Below are 16,821 nucleotides of genomic sequence, written 5' to 3'. Positions count from 1 at the left end.
TTCTCCATTAGTTAATTATAAGGAAAATATTTCTAACTACTCACATTCTAAGCAGGAAGGCAAGATGCTTTTGACTATATAAAATAAATAGCTTTTTAAAATATTACAATACAGTATCATTATGACCAACATCATGAGTAGCAAAAGTAGGAAATATAGAATAAGTTACAGATGGAAAGCTAATAACACTGCTGGTATATAAGAAAGTATAAAAATACTTGAGTGAAGGATTGATAAGAAGCATAGACAAAAGTAATTATAAACATGTAGACATGTAGACACAAGATAAGGCTTTTTTCTATTTAAATGTTCAGCCAATACTATAGTGATAATTTATTTATATTTTAATAAATAAAGCTTGCCTGAATACCAAAAGAGCAAAGCTAAGCTACTAGTGGTCAGGCAGTGGTGGCACACAACTTTAACCCTAGGATTTGGGAGAGAGAAGTAGATGGATCTCTGTGACTTTAAGGCTACCATGGGCTGTTCAAGATCGGTACAGAAACAAATCCAGGTGGTGGTACCTCACACCTTTAATTTCAGTATATTCAGAGGGAATATAAATTGAGAGGAGAAAGAAGCTGTCTGCTTTATCTGCTGAGCTGCTTAGTCTGCTTAATCTGTGGCCGCCCAGCCTTGGTAGAGGTAAGACTTCTCTAGTGGGTTGGCTGCTTTGTTCTTCTGGTTTTTGGGGACCAGAACCACAATATATGTCCCTGGGTTTTTATTATTCATGCTACACAAAACAAATTGCAAAAATAAAATGTAAAATGCCAAATATTTAGAATGTAGTAGTGGTCACAGGTTCTCCTCCAGGATCCATGGCTTCACTATTCCTGAGAACTGGCCAGTTTTCCAGTGCCAGACATGATTTCTTTCTTGTTGAGCATGTCTGAAGTCCAATTTGAGAGTTGTTGATTACTGCAAAATGTTGCATCTTTTGGGTCATTTTGCTGTGTACTGTTCTGGCTCATGGGCATCACAGTTGGGCAGAACTAAGTGTAGTCCTCACCCTTCATTAAGAAGATTTCTATTTGTAAAAAAAAAAAAACCATTTAAACTCTACAGAAAACCACAACCAATCAAAATACAGAGACATAGAGACCAATGGATACATCTACAGAACTACTCACTCACCCAAGTTTTAGGAGGCATTGCTAGATATAGGGGCAGAAAGATTTTAAGAGCCAGAGGATCAGGGAGTTTCCTGTAAGACTGTCTCCTAACAATGTCAAAAGCTATACTCATATCTCACCAACATGATTGCCTAAACATGAGCTGAACAAGAACAACAATAGTAGATATGCTATTGTGAACTGGGGAATGCCCACGAGGCCTCAACTCTAGATAAGGAACTATGAGCAACTAAAGAATGCTGAAAGCAGGCAGAATAGTCTTCCCCAGGGAAGAGAAACACAATTAGCTATATACGACCAAGTAAATGCTCAGCCTTAAAAACATACATATCAGTAACATTTTACAAACTGAGCATGTTGTACTAGGAAACATATATGTATATGCCCATAATAATGTGCTTGTAAAAATATATGAAAAAAAGAGACCATAAATTTGAAAAGATCAATAATAGGTATATGAGAGGATTTATACAAAGGAAAGTAAAGGCTGAAATTATGTAATTATATTATAAACTCAAAAATTAAAGAAACTTTTAAAGGTAAAATGATTCTCAATTGTCACTACAAAAGAAATGTTTTTAAATGATAAAAGCCCACACTGCCTTTTTGGATGTTAACTGACCAAATGCATGTAGAAAACTTATTTGATATACTAAACAAATAAATATAGTGTTTATTTTGAATGAGCAAGCCCAACTTAAGGAACTTATTCTAAAGATCTAAAATTATAAAATTCAACATTATGAAAATTCACTTATAAAAACAAGTCCCCATAATTTTATTCATTGCCATAATTGTTAAATTAAGCAAAAGCCATTCGTTATCTTGTAGAAGAGATTAAATGATCTATAATACACTTTACAAAGAAGGACTACATGGTAGAGGTATAAATAAATTTGAAGTATCTTCTTAAACTCTTGTGCTGTGTTTGACAAGATATAGTGTTATGCAAATAAACCAAGAAGACACCATATCTTTGTAGGTTGATACATTTCTCTTAAGGCCAATGTGTCTAAAACAGGCTTCTCTTTTTTCATCTTATATTTTTATCTTTCATATCACACTGAAATAAACTCAGAGTTATGCAGCAGTGATTTCAAAATGTGGGTTCATGATAAGCATTCAAGAATTGTAGCAATCTATTAACAATACTCTAGCAGCAGTATTTTGCACACACATAAAAAGATCTGATTTTATAAAAAGCACTTCTGTATCATACAATTTGGCAGTCCCTCAGGAAATGATGCTCTTAGATCTCAGTTACCCTGAGGACTCTTCATTCTTGTGAGATTTTCCTGTAGGACATTAAGAAATAAATCCTCTATGGTCTCATTAGACGGCAAATTTTTATATAGTACTGTATGTCACATTCTGCAAGGTTTATAATATCTCACAAGTGAACTGCAATGAACTGTAGAAAAGAGAGTGATGTGGCTTATTTTCATATCAAAACGGGATAAACTGATTAAAAAATAACTATAAAAGAACATTTGTTCAATCATGTGTTTTGAGGTAATATGAGGTACTTGAGGAGTAGAGGGATCATCAGTGCCCTCTGTACACAACGGCGATTGACTGGGCTATGTGCAGAAAGCTTGCTCAAATCTGCACATGTGACTTATTGACAAAGCAAAAGAACAGTTAAAGGGTTAGTGTTTTTATCATTCACATTTGACTCGTGGATAGTGGTGAAATATTAGTAATCAATACAATCATAACCTAAAATGAAAGTCTTTGATTTTTTTATATTCTGTAACATTTCATCTAATGAACATAATTGCATTTCTTAGCTTGTGTTATTTTATTCTGTAGGTCATTTTTTTCAAGAATACATGGTAATGTGATTGTTGATGTCAGACAAATCAGTATCTTGGTGAGATGGAATTCCACCACATGATTGTACGTTTGATTCAGTGTCATCATTGACATGACCTACGTAAACAGGAACATTTTATTTTTCATCCAACAATTTTATGACTTAAAAGATACGGTCCATGAGGAGAAAACCCATGTATTATTTTCAAAGAAAACATGTTGAATTATTACTGTTCTTTGATTTTCTCCTGCCCATCTGTCTAGAATATTGTCTGAAGACCCCCACCACTGTCAATGCGAAGGCATCTTATCTCATCTTCTAATTTGATTTAGCTCTTTATGTTCTTATGTGTTCAGAATTTAAAAATTAATTTATGAATTAGAGATTGAAATATTGGAAATATTTTTTGTTAATATCCTCAAATAAAAATATGATCATAGAGTGTTCATTTTAAATTGATTCAACTATTTTATTGTAATAACAAAAGCAACCAGGAAAGATATTTTTCTTGAATGTTTTACTAAATGTTTTTTATTTTTGCACAAATTTAATGGACATTTAACAACTCTACTTGAAAATACCTATACTGCAGTAGGCTTTATATAGAGGCGGATAGGAAAGAGTACCTAAAGAAGGCTCAGTCCTGAAAACTAGATCTTATTAGAAGAAACAGATGTAACAGCTTTTAGTAAGAAGATTTAAAAGTTTATTCAAAAACTTTTATTAACTGGATTTTCAAAGCGTTGACTTCTGAAAATAATCACTCTTACTTGGACCTTTTGGGATAAACATAAGCCTGAATATATTTTTATGTTTTAAGTCATTTGTCCCATGTATAGACTATGTAAAATACTGATTTTTTTTACATACACAAGTATTAGTGAGTCCAAGAATTTTATTTGTTTAATTGATAGTTGACCTGATATTTCAATATTCTTATTTTATAAGATATCTACATATTCAAAATTCATCTCAGCAACAGTATCACCACCGACTGTAAGCATGAAATTTATAATATAATCTCTTCTTTTCAGATATAGTTTTGATCTTTTAATTTTGCATAATATTTCATATATCATTTGTTGTTTAGCTTCCATGCATTTTCTTTTTCTTCACATTTCCTTTACCATAACACAAATGCATATTTATATTTCTCTGCTTCCACTATATTTATTATGTTTCTTTCTTAAATTTTAAATATTTTTAAGTTTTATTAATAATAAGGAGATCAACAAGCTATCTCTGCTGCCTATATCATCTTTAATACAATTAATAATAAAATGTATTGTGAAGGAAGTGTCAGGGACATGACATCAAAGTGAAGGGTTATAGATATTATCAAAGATACAATCATTTTTTAGAATACAGTATCAAGATTATTCTCTGTGTGTTTCATTGACTATCTGAAACACTACATCATAAACCACAAAAGAATTTATGAGTTGAGACAAGAGCACTGTAGTCCAATAATTGCTTAGAATTGCTTAGCATGTGCAAAACTCTGGGATTAGATCTATGTGACAGAAATCAGTTAACTAGAAAATTGAACATTCCGATTTTCCAGGTGTTTTTGTATATGTGTTTTTAAATGCCAAATTTAGATTCTCCTACTAGCTTATTTGGCTCTGTTTCATAATATCTAAAATTCCAAGTCCTATGGGTTTTCCAATTATTAAGAGCAATTAAGAACTATCCTTTTGTGATAAAAAAAATCTTCTTAGAATGCTTAAAATAAAACTATATTCACCCACAGATACAAATCATGTGCTGTCAAAATGTGCAATTTTAAGAAGTGGTGGGAGTACTTATCTGCAGCACCTCTTTTCTATAGAACACACACACGACATCACTCTCATATTTCCCTGTATACCTCTTTTCCCATTCAGGCTTGATTTAAGTCAGAAGACTGAATCAGTGTTTATTTGTGGGTTTAGTTGGTGATACAGTCTTGAGAATTGTGCTCTTTACTGCGTCAGCCTAATCACACTTGCCATAGAAGATATTTATTTTACATGAATGCATGAAATAATTCTTCTGTAATAATAGAAATTTTGCCTTCTTAGAAATTTTCTATTCTAGTATATATAAATTTCTAAAGTAATAGTTAATGTGACCAATGGGAATGATCTCCTTAGAATAATAAATCAATTAGTATTGACTTGGCAATTAGCTTGAGATGTTAACAAAATAAAATTTTAATATAGATTTAGAATAAAATTTTGAATGGAGGATGACAGAGGATACAAATGTAGCACACAAGCATTTGACAACCTGTGAATGTGCAAGAAGGATGTACAGAACTCTGTTCCAAACCTCAGAGCTCTGACAGATGTGGTGATGTGGTAGAGGACATGTTCAAATAGGGACTTGAATATTGATTTTGGAAAATATTTGTGGATTTATTAAACCATAATACAGAATTTTTATGGGTAAAAAGAAACAAATCTTTCCCTGAATGTGATATTAGTTTTGTATTTTTGTAGATTTGCTAAGAAATAAGAGAAATGAAGAACCAATCGATGGAGATAGTGTTTATATTGCTGGGATTAACCAATGACCCTCCACTGCAAATTCTGATTTTCCTGTTTCTGTTTTTCAATTACATCTTGAGCCTGATGGGGAACTTAGTGATCATCCTCCTCACCCTGCTGGATCCCCACCTCAAGACTCCAATGTACTTCTTCCTCCGGAATTTCTCCTTCCTAGAAATGGCCTTCACCTCTGTGTGCATCCCTAGGTTCCTGGCTAGCATTCTCTCAGGAGATAAAACGATTTTGTACAGTGGTTGTGCAGCTCAATTATTCTTCTTTTTCCTACTAGGGGCCACAGAGTTCTATCTCCTGGCAGCCATGTCCTATGACCGCTATGTTGCCATCTGCAGACCACTGCATTACCCCATCATCATGAACAGCCGAGTCTGTCACCAGCTTGTCATCAGCTCCTGGGTGACTGGGTTCTTGGTCATCTTCCCCCCTTTGCTCTTGGGACTCAAACTGGATTTCTGTGCTTCCAAAACTGTTGATCACTTCCTATGTGACACTTCTGTCCTGCAGCTGTCTTGCACAGACACACATTTAATAGAGTTAATGGCTTTTGCCTTAGCTGTGATGACCCTCATCATCACCTTGATCTTAGTGATCCTCTCTTACACACTCATCATCAAAACCATCCTAAAGTTCCCATCAGCTCAACAACGGAGAAAGGCCTTTTCCACCTGCTCCTCACACATGGTTGTTGTCTCCATCACTTATGGCAGCTGTATCTTCATGTACATGAAAACATCAGCCAAGGAGAGGGTGACTTTAAACAAAGGTGTGGCTGTGCTCAACACTTCTGTGGCCCCTTTGCTAAACCCATTCATTTACACCTTAAGGAACCAGCAGGTAAAGGATGCATTCAAACTGGTCCTTCACAGATTGTGTTCTAAAAACCATGAAACAAGATTTAGACATAAATGATATCTTCTTGAAAGCTAAGCTACTCTCAAATGTATTAGTTGTGATCTAAGCCAATTCACTTACTGAGTGTTTTGGCCACTTGATTCCTAAGCCTACATGAATATTTCTGCACTTTTCTTTTAGCTCGTCTTCTAACTGAGAGAGATGAACTTGTTTTCTCAAAATCAGAATATTATTTTATATGTTTATTAGAGAATCCTCATAAACTTTTGTGTACTTAATGTTTATTAAACTGATACTTGCTAGATTTAACAAGTTAAGGTATATTGCAAGGATTACATTGTAAGAGACACAACTACATTATTATAATGTAAAATAATTGGGAGTGTCACAACAGATGGAGAATCTGGCAATTTGAAATATAAGTTAAAGGAGAAAACATCACTTCCAGTGAACCCTAAAAAACGAATAAGGAAACCATTTAAGAGTCCTATGATGAGTGGTATAAAATATGCCAAAGAATTAGAAATCTGTTGTAAAAATTCCCTTGAAGAAATGTGTTGACAATATGCGATTTTGTTAGCTTAATGTGATATTTTGCTTAAAATAATTAAACTCTGAGTTTTGTACTAATTATTTTATTAGTTTATGATTTGTAGATGTTGAATATGATGCTAACCCAAGAAAGACATTATATTTATTCTTCATCCATACCTTGGTTTGACGATATTTCTATCTACTAAACTAAAATCAGGAGATAAGATCTTTATCAATTCAGATTATTTCAATTTTCACAAATTTGCTTGTGTATTTTAATCCACTACCGTAAAATCATTTTAAACCTGTGTGCTAGACTAGTCTGCACTTATGAGCACCTAGAGGACACCACAACAAGTTGTTTTCTTCTATCTGTTCTTGCCACTACCCATCTCCATCCAGGGACGTTTTGTAATTCTCCATTAGTCTTTCCTTTCTGGAATTTCATAGAAAATTAACAGCACACTTGGCAATGTATGCCTGCCCTTTGCCTTCTCCAGTTTACACGCTTCAGTTGTCCATGCTTGTCCATGAATCTGTTCTGATCTTTTGAAGCAGTGTGGCCACTGTGCCAGTTTCATTTCCTAAGCAATCAACACACAGGAAAGAAACAATTACTTTGAGTGGGTAAAAGTATGAAGAATGAACTTCAGTGCCTGAAAGCCTCTGCCTTTCCATGTGTCATTATAGCAAAAAAATAAATAGAACACCTTCTAGCTAAGAAACAATTCATAATAAAAAAATAAAAAGTTCCCCAATGGGGGATCCATTCTCAGAAGAGATACGCTTATGAATTTTTTTTTCTGGTGAAAAGGATTGAAAAATTTTGTTGGGGCATATTCCACATTCTGTTGCCCCTTTTATGACCTACCTCAGCAGGAAATTAGGATTCAGTTTGTTTACATGTCTTGCAATGGGTTTTAATATATGATCTCCAATCACGTAGGCTGCCTGCAGACTTCTCTCTCTGTATTCCCAGATCCAAGTTTCCAGTCTCAGCCCCATATCTTCAGCAGAACACCATCGGCAGCCTTCCCTGTCTTCCTGCTCCTATTCCCTGTGGATCTCACAGATCTTCCATTTCTAACCTTTGTACCCCCACTTATTGCTTTTCCTAGACCCTACTCCAGCTGGTATCCCTGCCAACCCAACGGCCACCCATCCCAAGGCAACAAATTGACTGAAAGTAACCCCACACCCCTCATTACTCCTGAGATCCAATCTTCTCAGCTCAGTAGTAGGAAACCTGCTGAGGTCTCTTTTTCCTCTCTGACCCCATCCCCAAGAGATCACAAAGATCTTCTCCTCCAAACTTCCTATCCCAACTCATCCCAGTATCCCAGCCTTCAAAATATCATCAGACATTCCATGTAAACACACCAGCTGAACAGCTAGATAATGTTCCTTTGTATATATGTATCACATTTTCTTTATCCATTCTTCAGTTGAGGAGCATCTAGGTTGCTTCAGGTTCTGGCTATTATGAATAATGCTGCTCTGAATACAGTTGAGCACATGTCCCTGTGGTATGATTGAGTATCCTTTAGGTATATGCCTAAGAGTGGTATAACTGGGTTTTGGAAAGATGAATTACCAAATTTTCTGAGATTATTTATGGAAATATGCTGCACATACATTTATAAAGGAGTAATAAATTGTCACAACCATTCACATAGATAACTAGAAAAGTGTTATCTAACTAATTTTGGTTAGTGAGTAAATACAAAACCCCTATCATGGATGGTTTTCTTTTCTGTTGGCTCTCATCACCTTCACTGCAGAGATGCTTCTACTGGAACAAAAAAGTGTTTGTTTAGACTCCAAAGTGAAAGCAAACATTACTGATCCTCAGGTTTATGGAGAGAAGAATGTGAACTGAGGATTTTTTTTTTAAATCTTCATTGCCTCATTCACTTCATAAGTGAATAGCACTGTATTCATCAGTTTGCACTATGTAGATTAACTTCAGAGTATCTTTGTTAGTTATCCATCGTTTCTGGGGTGAAAAACACCAAATAAGGGATTGACATTTGAGCAGGGTGCCCACATTAGCTCTGAATCATAATCAGAAGAATAACGATCTCTTTGGATAATTGATTTTCCACACTAACATAAGTGCTTGGTGTTTTGTGTTTTAGTGTGAAGAGAAGGGAAGTCAAAAATCACACAAGAAGAGGTGATGTTGCCTAGGAAGGCATGAGATATCATTTCAGTCTGCAATACTGAGCTGCTATTAGAATTCTAACAAGGGGATCATTCAGCTAACAGTTCCAGAGCATCATTACATCCGATGGTAATCTGGCCTTTGGAGACAACGCAGAGCACAGATAAGCTGAACAACTTCTTCAGTAATGGCTGGCACAGAAACCCAGGCCTTGACTGACCAGCAGCTATAGCTGCTGTGTCAAAAAGATTCTGAAAGCCAATGGTCACACGGGTACTAAGGAGAAAGACTTGTTATTTCTTTCTCAGCTGACCATTAATTGCTGAACTCAAGGCAAGACTATCAAGGAAAGTAAATGTATGTTCTAGGTTGGAAAAGATACATATGATTGGGATACACAGAAATAACTGACCTACAATGAAGCTCCAAAAAGAACATCAGAATTTCTTTCAAACCTACGAGCCCTTGAGAGAGTGGCTCTTCCCACTGAATTGTTCAGACCAGGAGGTTCCTTCCCCATCGTTTTTCACACACCCAAAACCAAGACCAAATATATCAACTAAAATTCTAGTCGATTCTGTTAGTACGAGCTACTCTTTTTTTCCACTGCTTCCCCGTATCTCACATGTTAAGAACAAGCTTGCCACCCTGAAGCTGGCTTCCTTCCTATCAAAGCAATTGTTGTGGAATGGAAGTCAGATGTTAAATTTCATGTCTGGAAGATATTCATTTCACCTTCCTCCTCTTCCTTACAGTGTATGTGATATTAATGTATATTAACTTTAGTTTTAAAATAGGTCATTTTCTTCAACTCCAGGTTTTTGTCTACACATTGTTTGTCAGTTTGGTTGACTACTCCTTAATGTCACCCAAATACTATTCACCCATTGAGTGTTAGTTAAGACGCCTTAGTAAGCTAGGTAATTTGGACTCCATTAAAAAGTATAGACTGCAGATGAAGGTTCTATGGTGATATGCAAGATATTCATCAGTATGGCTATAGGATAGGGTCATTTCAGGTTCTCTGTCCTCAGCTGCCCCAGGAACTAACTGGGGACATCGCCCTGGGCACCTGGGAGCACCTCTAGCACCAAATCTCTTGCCAACCCTAAGATGGCTCCCTTAATTAAGATATGTGCTTCCCTGCTCCCCTATCCAACCTTCCTTTATCCCAAACATCCCGTTTCCCAAGTTCCCCCCAACCTCCCCTTCTCACTTTTCTCTCCCCATCTCCCCTTACCTCCCTCCCCCCCCACCCCCAAGATCCCATTTTTTGCCCGGCAATCTTGTCTACTTCCCATAATCAGGAGGATAGCTATATGTTTTTCTTTGGGATCACCTTCTTATTTAGCTTCTTTAGGAGATCAAATTATAGACTCACTGACCTTTATTTATCTCTAGAAACCAATTATGAGTGAGTACATCCCATGTTCATCTTTTTGGGTCTGGGTTACCTCACTCAGGATAGTGTTTTCTATTTCCATCCATTTGCATGCAAAATTCGAGAAGTCATTGTTTTTTTTACCGCTGAGTAGTATTCTAATGTGTATATATTCCACACTTTCTTCATCCATTCTTCCATTGAAGGACATCTAGGTTGTTTCCAGGTTCTGGCTATTAGAAATAATGCTGCTATGAACATAGTTGAACAAATGGAGATAGAGACAGAGACAGAGACCCACACTGGAGCACCGGACTGAGCTCCCAATGTCCCAAGGAGGAGCAGAAGGAGGGAGAATATGATCAAAGAAGTCAGGATCACGAGGGGTACACCCATCCACGGAGACAGTGGGGCTGATCTATTGTGAGCTCACCAAGGCCAGCTGGACTGCGACTGAAAAAGCATGGGATCTCTGAATATGGCGGACAATGAGGGCTGCTGAGAAGCCAAGGACAATGGCATGGGGTTTTGATTCTACTTCATGTTCTGGCTTTGTGGGAGCCTAGCCAGTTTGGATGTTCACCTTCCTAGACCAGGATGGAGTGGGGAGGACGTTGGACTTTCCACAGGGCAGGGAACCCTGACTGCCCCTCAGACTGGAAAGGGAGGGGGAGAGGAGAGAGAGAAGGGGGAGGGAAAAGGGAGACGGGGAGGGAAATGGGAGGCGGGGAGGAGGCGGAAATTTATTTTTTCAATAAAAAATTATATTAAAAAAAGTATAGACTGTTATGGAGATGGAGCATCTTCCAGGTTGAGGTGGCCTCTTCTCAGAGGCCTAATGCCACACTTGGAGTCACGTGGCTGGTCTGAATCTGAAAGATAAACCACAGACTGTGTACTCTGTGGATGTCTCTAGAGCAGTGGAATAGGCAAATGCAAACAAATTGTTAGACAGCCGCAAAACAGCTGACTCAGACCGGAGAAGCCTGTGTCTAGCCTGAATTTGCACGGTGTGCACTGGCAGGAGGCAAATGGTGGGGTACGTGGGGACTTGAAGCCACTCCGAGGCATGTAAAGAGAAATTATAAAGAACTGCGGCTGTGCGAGAATTCTATATGAACTGCTGACTCCACGCATAGGCCGTGGCTGAAGTGGGCTGAGGGAGGACTCGAGCCAAGCCGGGCGTGCTCTGAACTCGGTGGCGTGCAGCAGAGCTGAGAGCTTCTAAAACCAAACTGTTGGGTACCAGATGATGATGGAAGTCACAAAATAATCCCACACCAGTTCAGAATTATGAATAATAAAAGGGTTATTTATTTAAGGGAAAACTTACAGATCACTGTCCTAGACAACAGCCCTCTGTGCGAACATGAACAGAGTCTAGCAGCCAGAAGTGGGAGCTGGAAGCAATCTTAAAGTATCTTAAATGCTACTGGCTGAAGGGGCAGAATGTGCTCCCACAGCAAAATAGTGCTGGTGACTGATTGAAATCTGACAGAATAGACACATAAACAGGGCTGGGAACTGATGTTGGGCATGGGCATGTTGATGCTTTTATGGTTTTTTTTTTTTTTTGGTTTCTTTATTTCAGAAAGCCAGAAGTTTTTAAAAGGAGAGACGTGAAAGATGTGACAAGGATATGCAGTAAGGATGACTGTAAAAAATAGTCTGCTTTGCAAATATAGATTTATAAATATTTTCTTGAGACAAAAGGAAAATAAAAAGTGAAAATGTAGCTCTATAAAAAAGAAAGAACGAATATAGATGTAAAATTCCTCTCAGTCACTATTAGGAAAAGCAGAGACAACTCTGACAGTCTACAACTGACAAAAGTGTTGGCCCTCACCCTTACTAGCTGCAGCACTGAGGAAATGGTCCCTGCCTCTCTCCTAGGCAGCAGAACAGAGCTACCTGGTAGTACGACTTGAGGGTGACCCAGCTCTGATGTTATGAGCAAAGGAGAGCTATTTCCATTGCTTTTCAGACAGGTGGTATCATGGGCTGAGGAGAAATGCCCTCTTCCCTACCTGTCCTCAAAACCTGAGACAGGTGGAGGAGCTGGTCATGAGGTTGTAAGAGTAGGAGTATGCCTTTATACCCAGCACTTGGGAGGCAGAAGCAGGCAGATCTCTGTGAATTAAGCCCAGCCTCATCTATAGAGTGAGTTCTAGGACAGACAAGGGTACACAGAGAAGCCCTGTCTGCCTCAAAATAAATAAATACATACAAAACAAAATAAGACCAGAATGCTGCCGTCCCTACCCCTTACAAACTGTAGCACCCAGGAGAGTGGCTCTTGTATGTCATCTGGGCAACACAACAGAGCTGGCCCTAATGGTGTAAGCATGGGAGGCAACCCTGAGGGCCTGAAAGCAGGAGAACTCACCACCATCCCTGGCTCTGTGGTAAGAGGTGAATGAGGGTAATGCTGAAGAACTCACCCTGGTGGTGAGGAAAGGAGTAACCTGGCGGGCAGGTCAACCCTACAGTCACCCAGGCCCAGACCCAAAGTTAAGACTTGGCCAGCCCCAACAACCATCCCTTCCATGATCTGCTAGAGTAATCAAAGGGACCTGACCCAAAGACCCAAAACTGCAGCATTACCACAACACAGAGCAACAATAAGATATCAAGAAGATTCCTGATGAGGGCCCAGCATTGCCAGTGTAGTAGAAACCAGAGGCCTCGAACCAAACCAATGGCTCTTTGAAATGAACACTTGCAAGTAAAGCTATATGGACAAAGCCGTTTACTGAATGGCTCATTGTGTCACACTGCAGCTTACATGACAAGATTTTAGAAATTTTCCATTTTCCCCCTTTATTAAGTTTTGTTTTATTGGGGGGGGGTAGGACAGAGGGTAGATAGGAAGGGATGGGGAAATGTATGGGATCAAGATATATGACTAAAAGACACATAGAATAAAAAAATAAGAATTTCTTTCCAAAAATACAATATATTTTAATAAACTACAGCAGAAGAAAGTGTTCCTAAAGATTTATAGATTACAATAAGTTATTATTAAAACAGTTATTAAATAATATATTATTTAAGTATATATTTGCTAGAAAATCATATACACATGATGTTTCCATAAGAAATTCATAGTGAAATATTTTGGTAGTCAATCAAATGATTCGTAGCATTAAATTAAAAGAATGAAGTGATTCCAGCAACATATAGTAAAAAATAAGAATACAGATATCACCAATAAAAACATAAAAATCTAGAAAAAGTAACCTTCAGTAACTACCACAATAAAAATGCCAGAGAGATATGTCAAAACAGCTGATATGGCCTATACTTTTCAGTAATCTTACTAGCACACTTAGGTCAAGCCAAAGTCACTGTTTTGAAGTACATTTTTTAATGACATCCTTCAGGGCTTCTTTGACTTGTTTGTTTCTTAAGGTATATATGAAAGGATTTAGTACTGGGGCAAGTGAAATAGTGAGTATGGCAATCCCCTTGTTTAAAGCTATCCTCTCTTCTGCAGAAGGTTTGATATACATAAAAATGCAGCTGCCATAAGAGATGGAGACAACAATCATGTGGGAGGAACAGGTAGAGAAGGCCTTCTTCTTCTGCTGGGCAGAGGGGAACTTCAGAATTGTACTTATGATTTTCCCATAAGAGAACATTACTAGTGCCAAGGTAATAAAGAGAATAATGATAGCAAAAATGAAATTGGTCAGTTGCATGAACCTTGTATCACTGCAGGAAAGTTTTAAGATAGGAGAGTAGTCACAGAAAAAGTGTTCAATAATAGTATCACAGAATTCTAAATCCAGACTTACAATGACTCCAGGGCAGATCGCCAACAAAGCAATTAAACAGCAAGTGCCAAACAGCAAAGTACAGACTCTGGTGCTCATGATGGTTGTATAATGAAGGGGTTTACAAATGGCCACATAGCGGTCATAGGACATGACAGCCAGCAAGAAAAACTGTGCTATTCCGAAGACAAAGGCAGCAAATAATTGTGTAAAACAAGCCTTGATGGAAATCGTTTTATCCATGGTGACTATGCTGACCAGGTATCTAGGGACGCAGGTAGATGTCAGTGAGATTTCTAAGAAGGAAAACTTCTGAAGGAAGAAATACATGGGCGTTTTGAGGTGGGAATCCAACAAGGTCAGAAGGATGATGATAAGATTTCCAGCGATGCTGAGCAGATACATTATCAATAGGAAAAAGAAGGCTACAATTTGCCACTTTGGGTCATCTGTCAATCCTAGAAGGATGAATGTTGTCACAAGTGTGTGATTTTTCATGTCTAAGTGTCTTCTAAATGCTTCCAGCCTGGAGAAAAGTAATAAATGTGCATTGATCTCATCTGAAAAGATTTAAAGGTGATACGAAGAATCCAGCAAGGCAATGAGAAGGCAGTTTCCCGTCTTCTGTGTCTCCACATTTATTCATTGGTTAGAACTACAAGCATAACAGCTTACCCAGTCCCACTTCCCAGATACTCATTTATGACTCTTTTTAGTTATTTTTTGTACTTGGAAAAAATTCTATATTATTTTTGTGGTATGTGCACATTTCTTGTTTCCCCCTCCCCACATTTTGAAAATACAACTTCCACACCTACTGATTCCCAAGTGATATTTTAGACTAGTTTACTTAAAAGACATTTTATTGAAACATCCTTTTTTGTTTTCACAAGCAAAGCATTTTTGTATGTTATTATAATATATTTTGATCATGTTTCTCCTCCCCTGGTTCCCCCAGATCCTCTCTACCCACCCAACTTTATGCTCTTTTTCTCTCTCAAAAATAAATAAATAAACAAACTCCACAGAAAAATCAAATCAAAACAAACAAACAAAGCAAAGGAGATAAAAAATGTAACAAATCAAAACAAAATGAAACAAAAAGCCATAAACTTTGTTTCTTGTCTGCCAACTACTTTTGGGTATGGGGCCGACGCTGCTGTAGTGTGGTTGATATATACAAGAGACTCTATTATAGAGAGCTGATTTTCACTTTGTCAGTTGGTATCAGCTGCAAATGCTTTCAGGAATGAGACCACATGTTCACCTTTCCTGTCAGAGCTGGTCTATCCCCTTCCCTGATCCAGTGGAGGACTTGCGCTTGTTGCCCACAGTCTCATTGAGTTAGTCAGTCATATATATCTGGGGAAAAACTCTTTTATTGGGAACATCCATCCCCTATGACTTTTAGACTCCTTCAGTCTCCTTTTCTGCATGAGCCTTGAGGGGAGGAATTTGAGTTTTGAGACTGGGTTTCACTATGTATCCCAAGCTAGCCAGGAACTCACTATCCAAGGTGGTCTTTAAAAAAACACAACAAACAAACAAACAAAAACATACATCTTTAATTGTGACTACACAAAAAAACAAATTAATATTATTTTATCCCTTAGAATTAGACCAAGTAAAGTATTATCAGAAAAATTCAAAAGCCTAATTATAAAAGTATTTAGGAAACATAGAAAGTGAGATAAATTTTTAGTTACTTTGGGTACTTGTCAGTGGAGGTGAACATCAGTATCATCTGTAATTCCTAAAGTCCCCATGGATGTTCTCTTTGACAAATTTGACATATGTTTGATGTGAGAATGTTTAGTATCTTAAGTTTTAGTTCAGGAGTTAGTTAAAGTTACTCTGTATAGTCCAAGATGACCTTATACTTACAGAGGTTCCTCTGCCTCCTGAGTGCTGGAATTTAAGGCATGCATCTCCATATCCAGAATATATAGATATGTTAAGGGGCAAAATTAAAGAAAATTAAACTTGAAATAAATAATTTAAAATGATTATTTGTTAGTGGTATCTGTTAATTTCAGAGTTTTTTGGTACTACTAAATAGAACTAGTTTGGTTAGAAAAAAATATGAATTTTAGATTTAAACTTACTTCAATTAAAAAAATAAGGATTTGATATTAAATTTAAAACATTTCTCCTCAATTGTTTCCCAGTTCAACTTGAGTGCCTTTGTTTAAGAAATAATTTGCATCTAGTACTTCCTCCAACGTTAGCTATTATATTTCCTAATTTTTAAACTTTGAATAAAAGCCACTGTGAGTTTCTATGCGCAAAGCTTTTCTAATAAACAAGAGTGACCAGTTTTCATATAGAGAAAGCTTAGCTGTGAGTTACAAGGATGTGCTCTGAATTTCTCTAGTGCTGGATTTACAAGGAATAATCTATGTTGAAGACAGAACTATGCATAATACAACCTCTTCAGATACAGAATGACAAACACCAAAAATACTTACCTTCCTAGAGTTCAACAGAGGTTTTGTTTGTAGATACACTGTGGAATTTTATGATTGTGTAAACATCCAATATGAATAATTCTTCCAGAATGAGTATTTTTCCTAACCCATATTTATCAGTTTTAATGGATAACATGTTCAGATT

The 16,821-nt window shown here is 37.2% G+C and overlaps 2 protein-coding genes across 2 annotated transcripts; one reads left to right on the top strand and one right to left on the bottom strand.

Annotated features, from left to right (window-relative positions):
• The first annotated feature begins 5,453 nt into the window (after positions 1–5,453).
• LOC126492020 (olfactory receptor 6C6-like) lies at positions 5,454–6,410 on the top strand. The gene has a single exon (XM_050128114.1). The coding sequence runs from the start codon at positions 5,457–5,459 to the stop codon at positions 6,408–6,410; it is 954 nt and encodes a 317-aa protein (XP_049984071.1). The 5' UTR covers positions 5,454–5,456.
• A 7,366-nt stretch (positions 6,411–13,776) lies between these two features.
• On the bottom strand, positions 13,777–14,706 carry LOC126492071 (olfactory receptor 6C75-like). The gene has a single exon (XM_050128200.1). It carries the CDS (start codon positions 14,704–14,706, stop codon positions 13,777–13,779), a length of 930 nt encoding a protein of 309 aa, XP_049984157.1.
• Positions 14,707–16,821: the final 2,115 nt, after the last annotated feature.

The sequence above is a fragment of the Alexandromys fortis genome, unplaced genomic scaffold, assembly GCF_014885135.2.
Source record: "Alexandromys fortis isolate MF-2015 unplaced genomic scaffold, M_Fortis_MF-2015_v1.1 scaffold_263, whole genome shotgun sequence".
NCBI lineage: Eukaryota > Metazoa > Chordata > Mammalia > Rodentia > Cricetidae > Alexandromys > Alexandromys fortis.
The sequence above is the reverse complement of the archived record's forward strand: the minus strand, read 5'-3'. Positions and strand labels throughout refer to the sequence as shown.

Bases quoted from the DNA above. Each gene is read 5' to 3' on its own strand.
- LOC126492020 (XM_050128114.1), top strand. From the start codon at position 5,457: ATGAAGAACCAATCGATGGAGATAGTGTTTATATTGCTGGGATTAACC.
- LOC126492071 (XM_050128200.1), bottom strand. From the start codon at position 14,706: ATGAAAAATCACACACTTGTGACAACATTCATCCTTCTAGGATTGACA.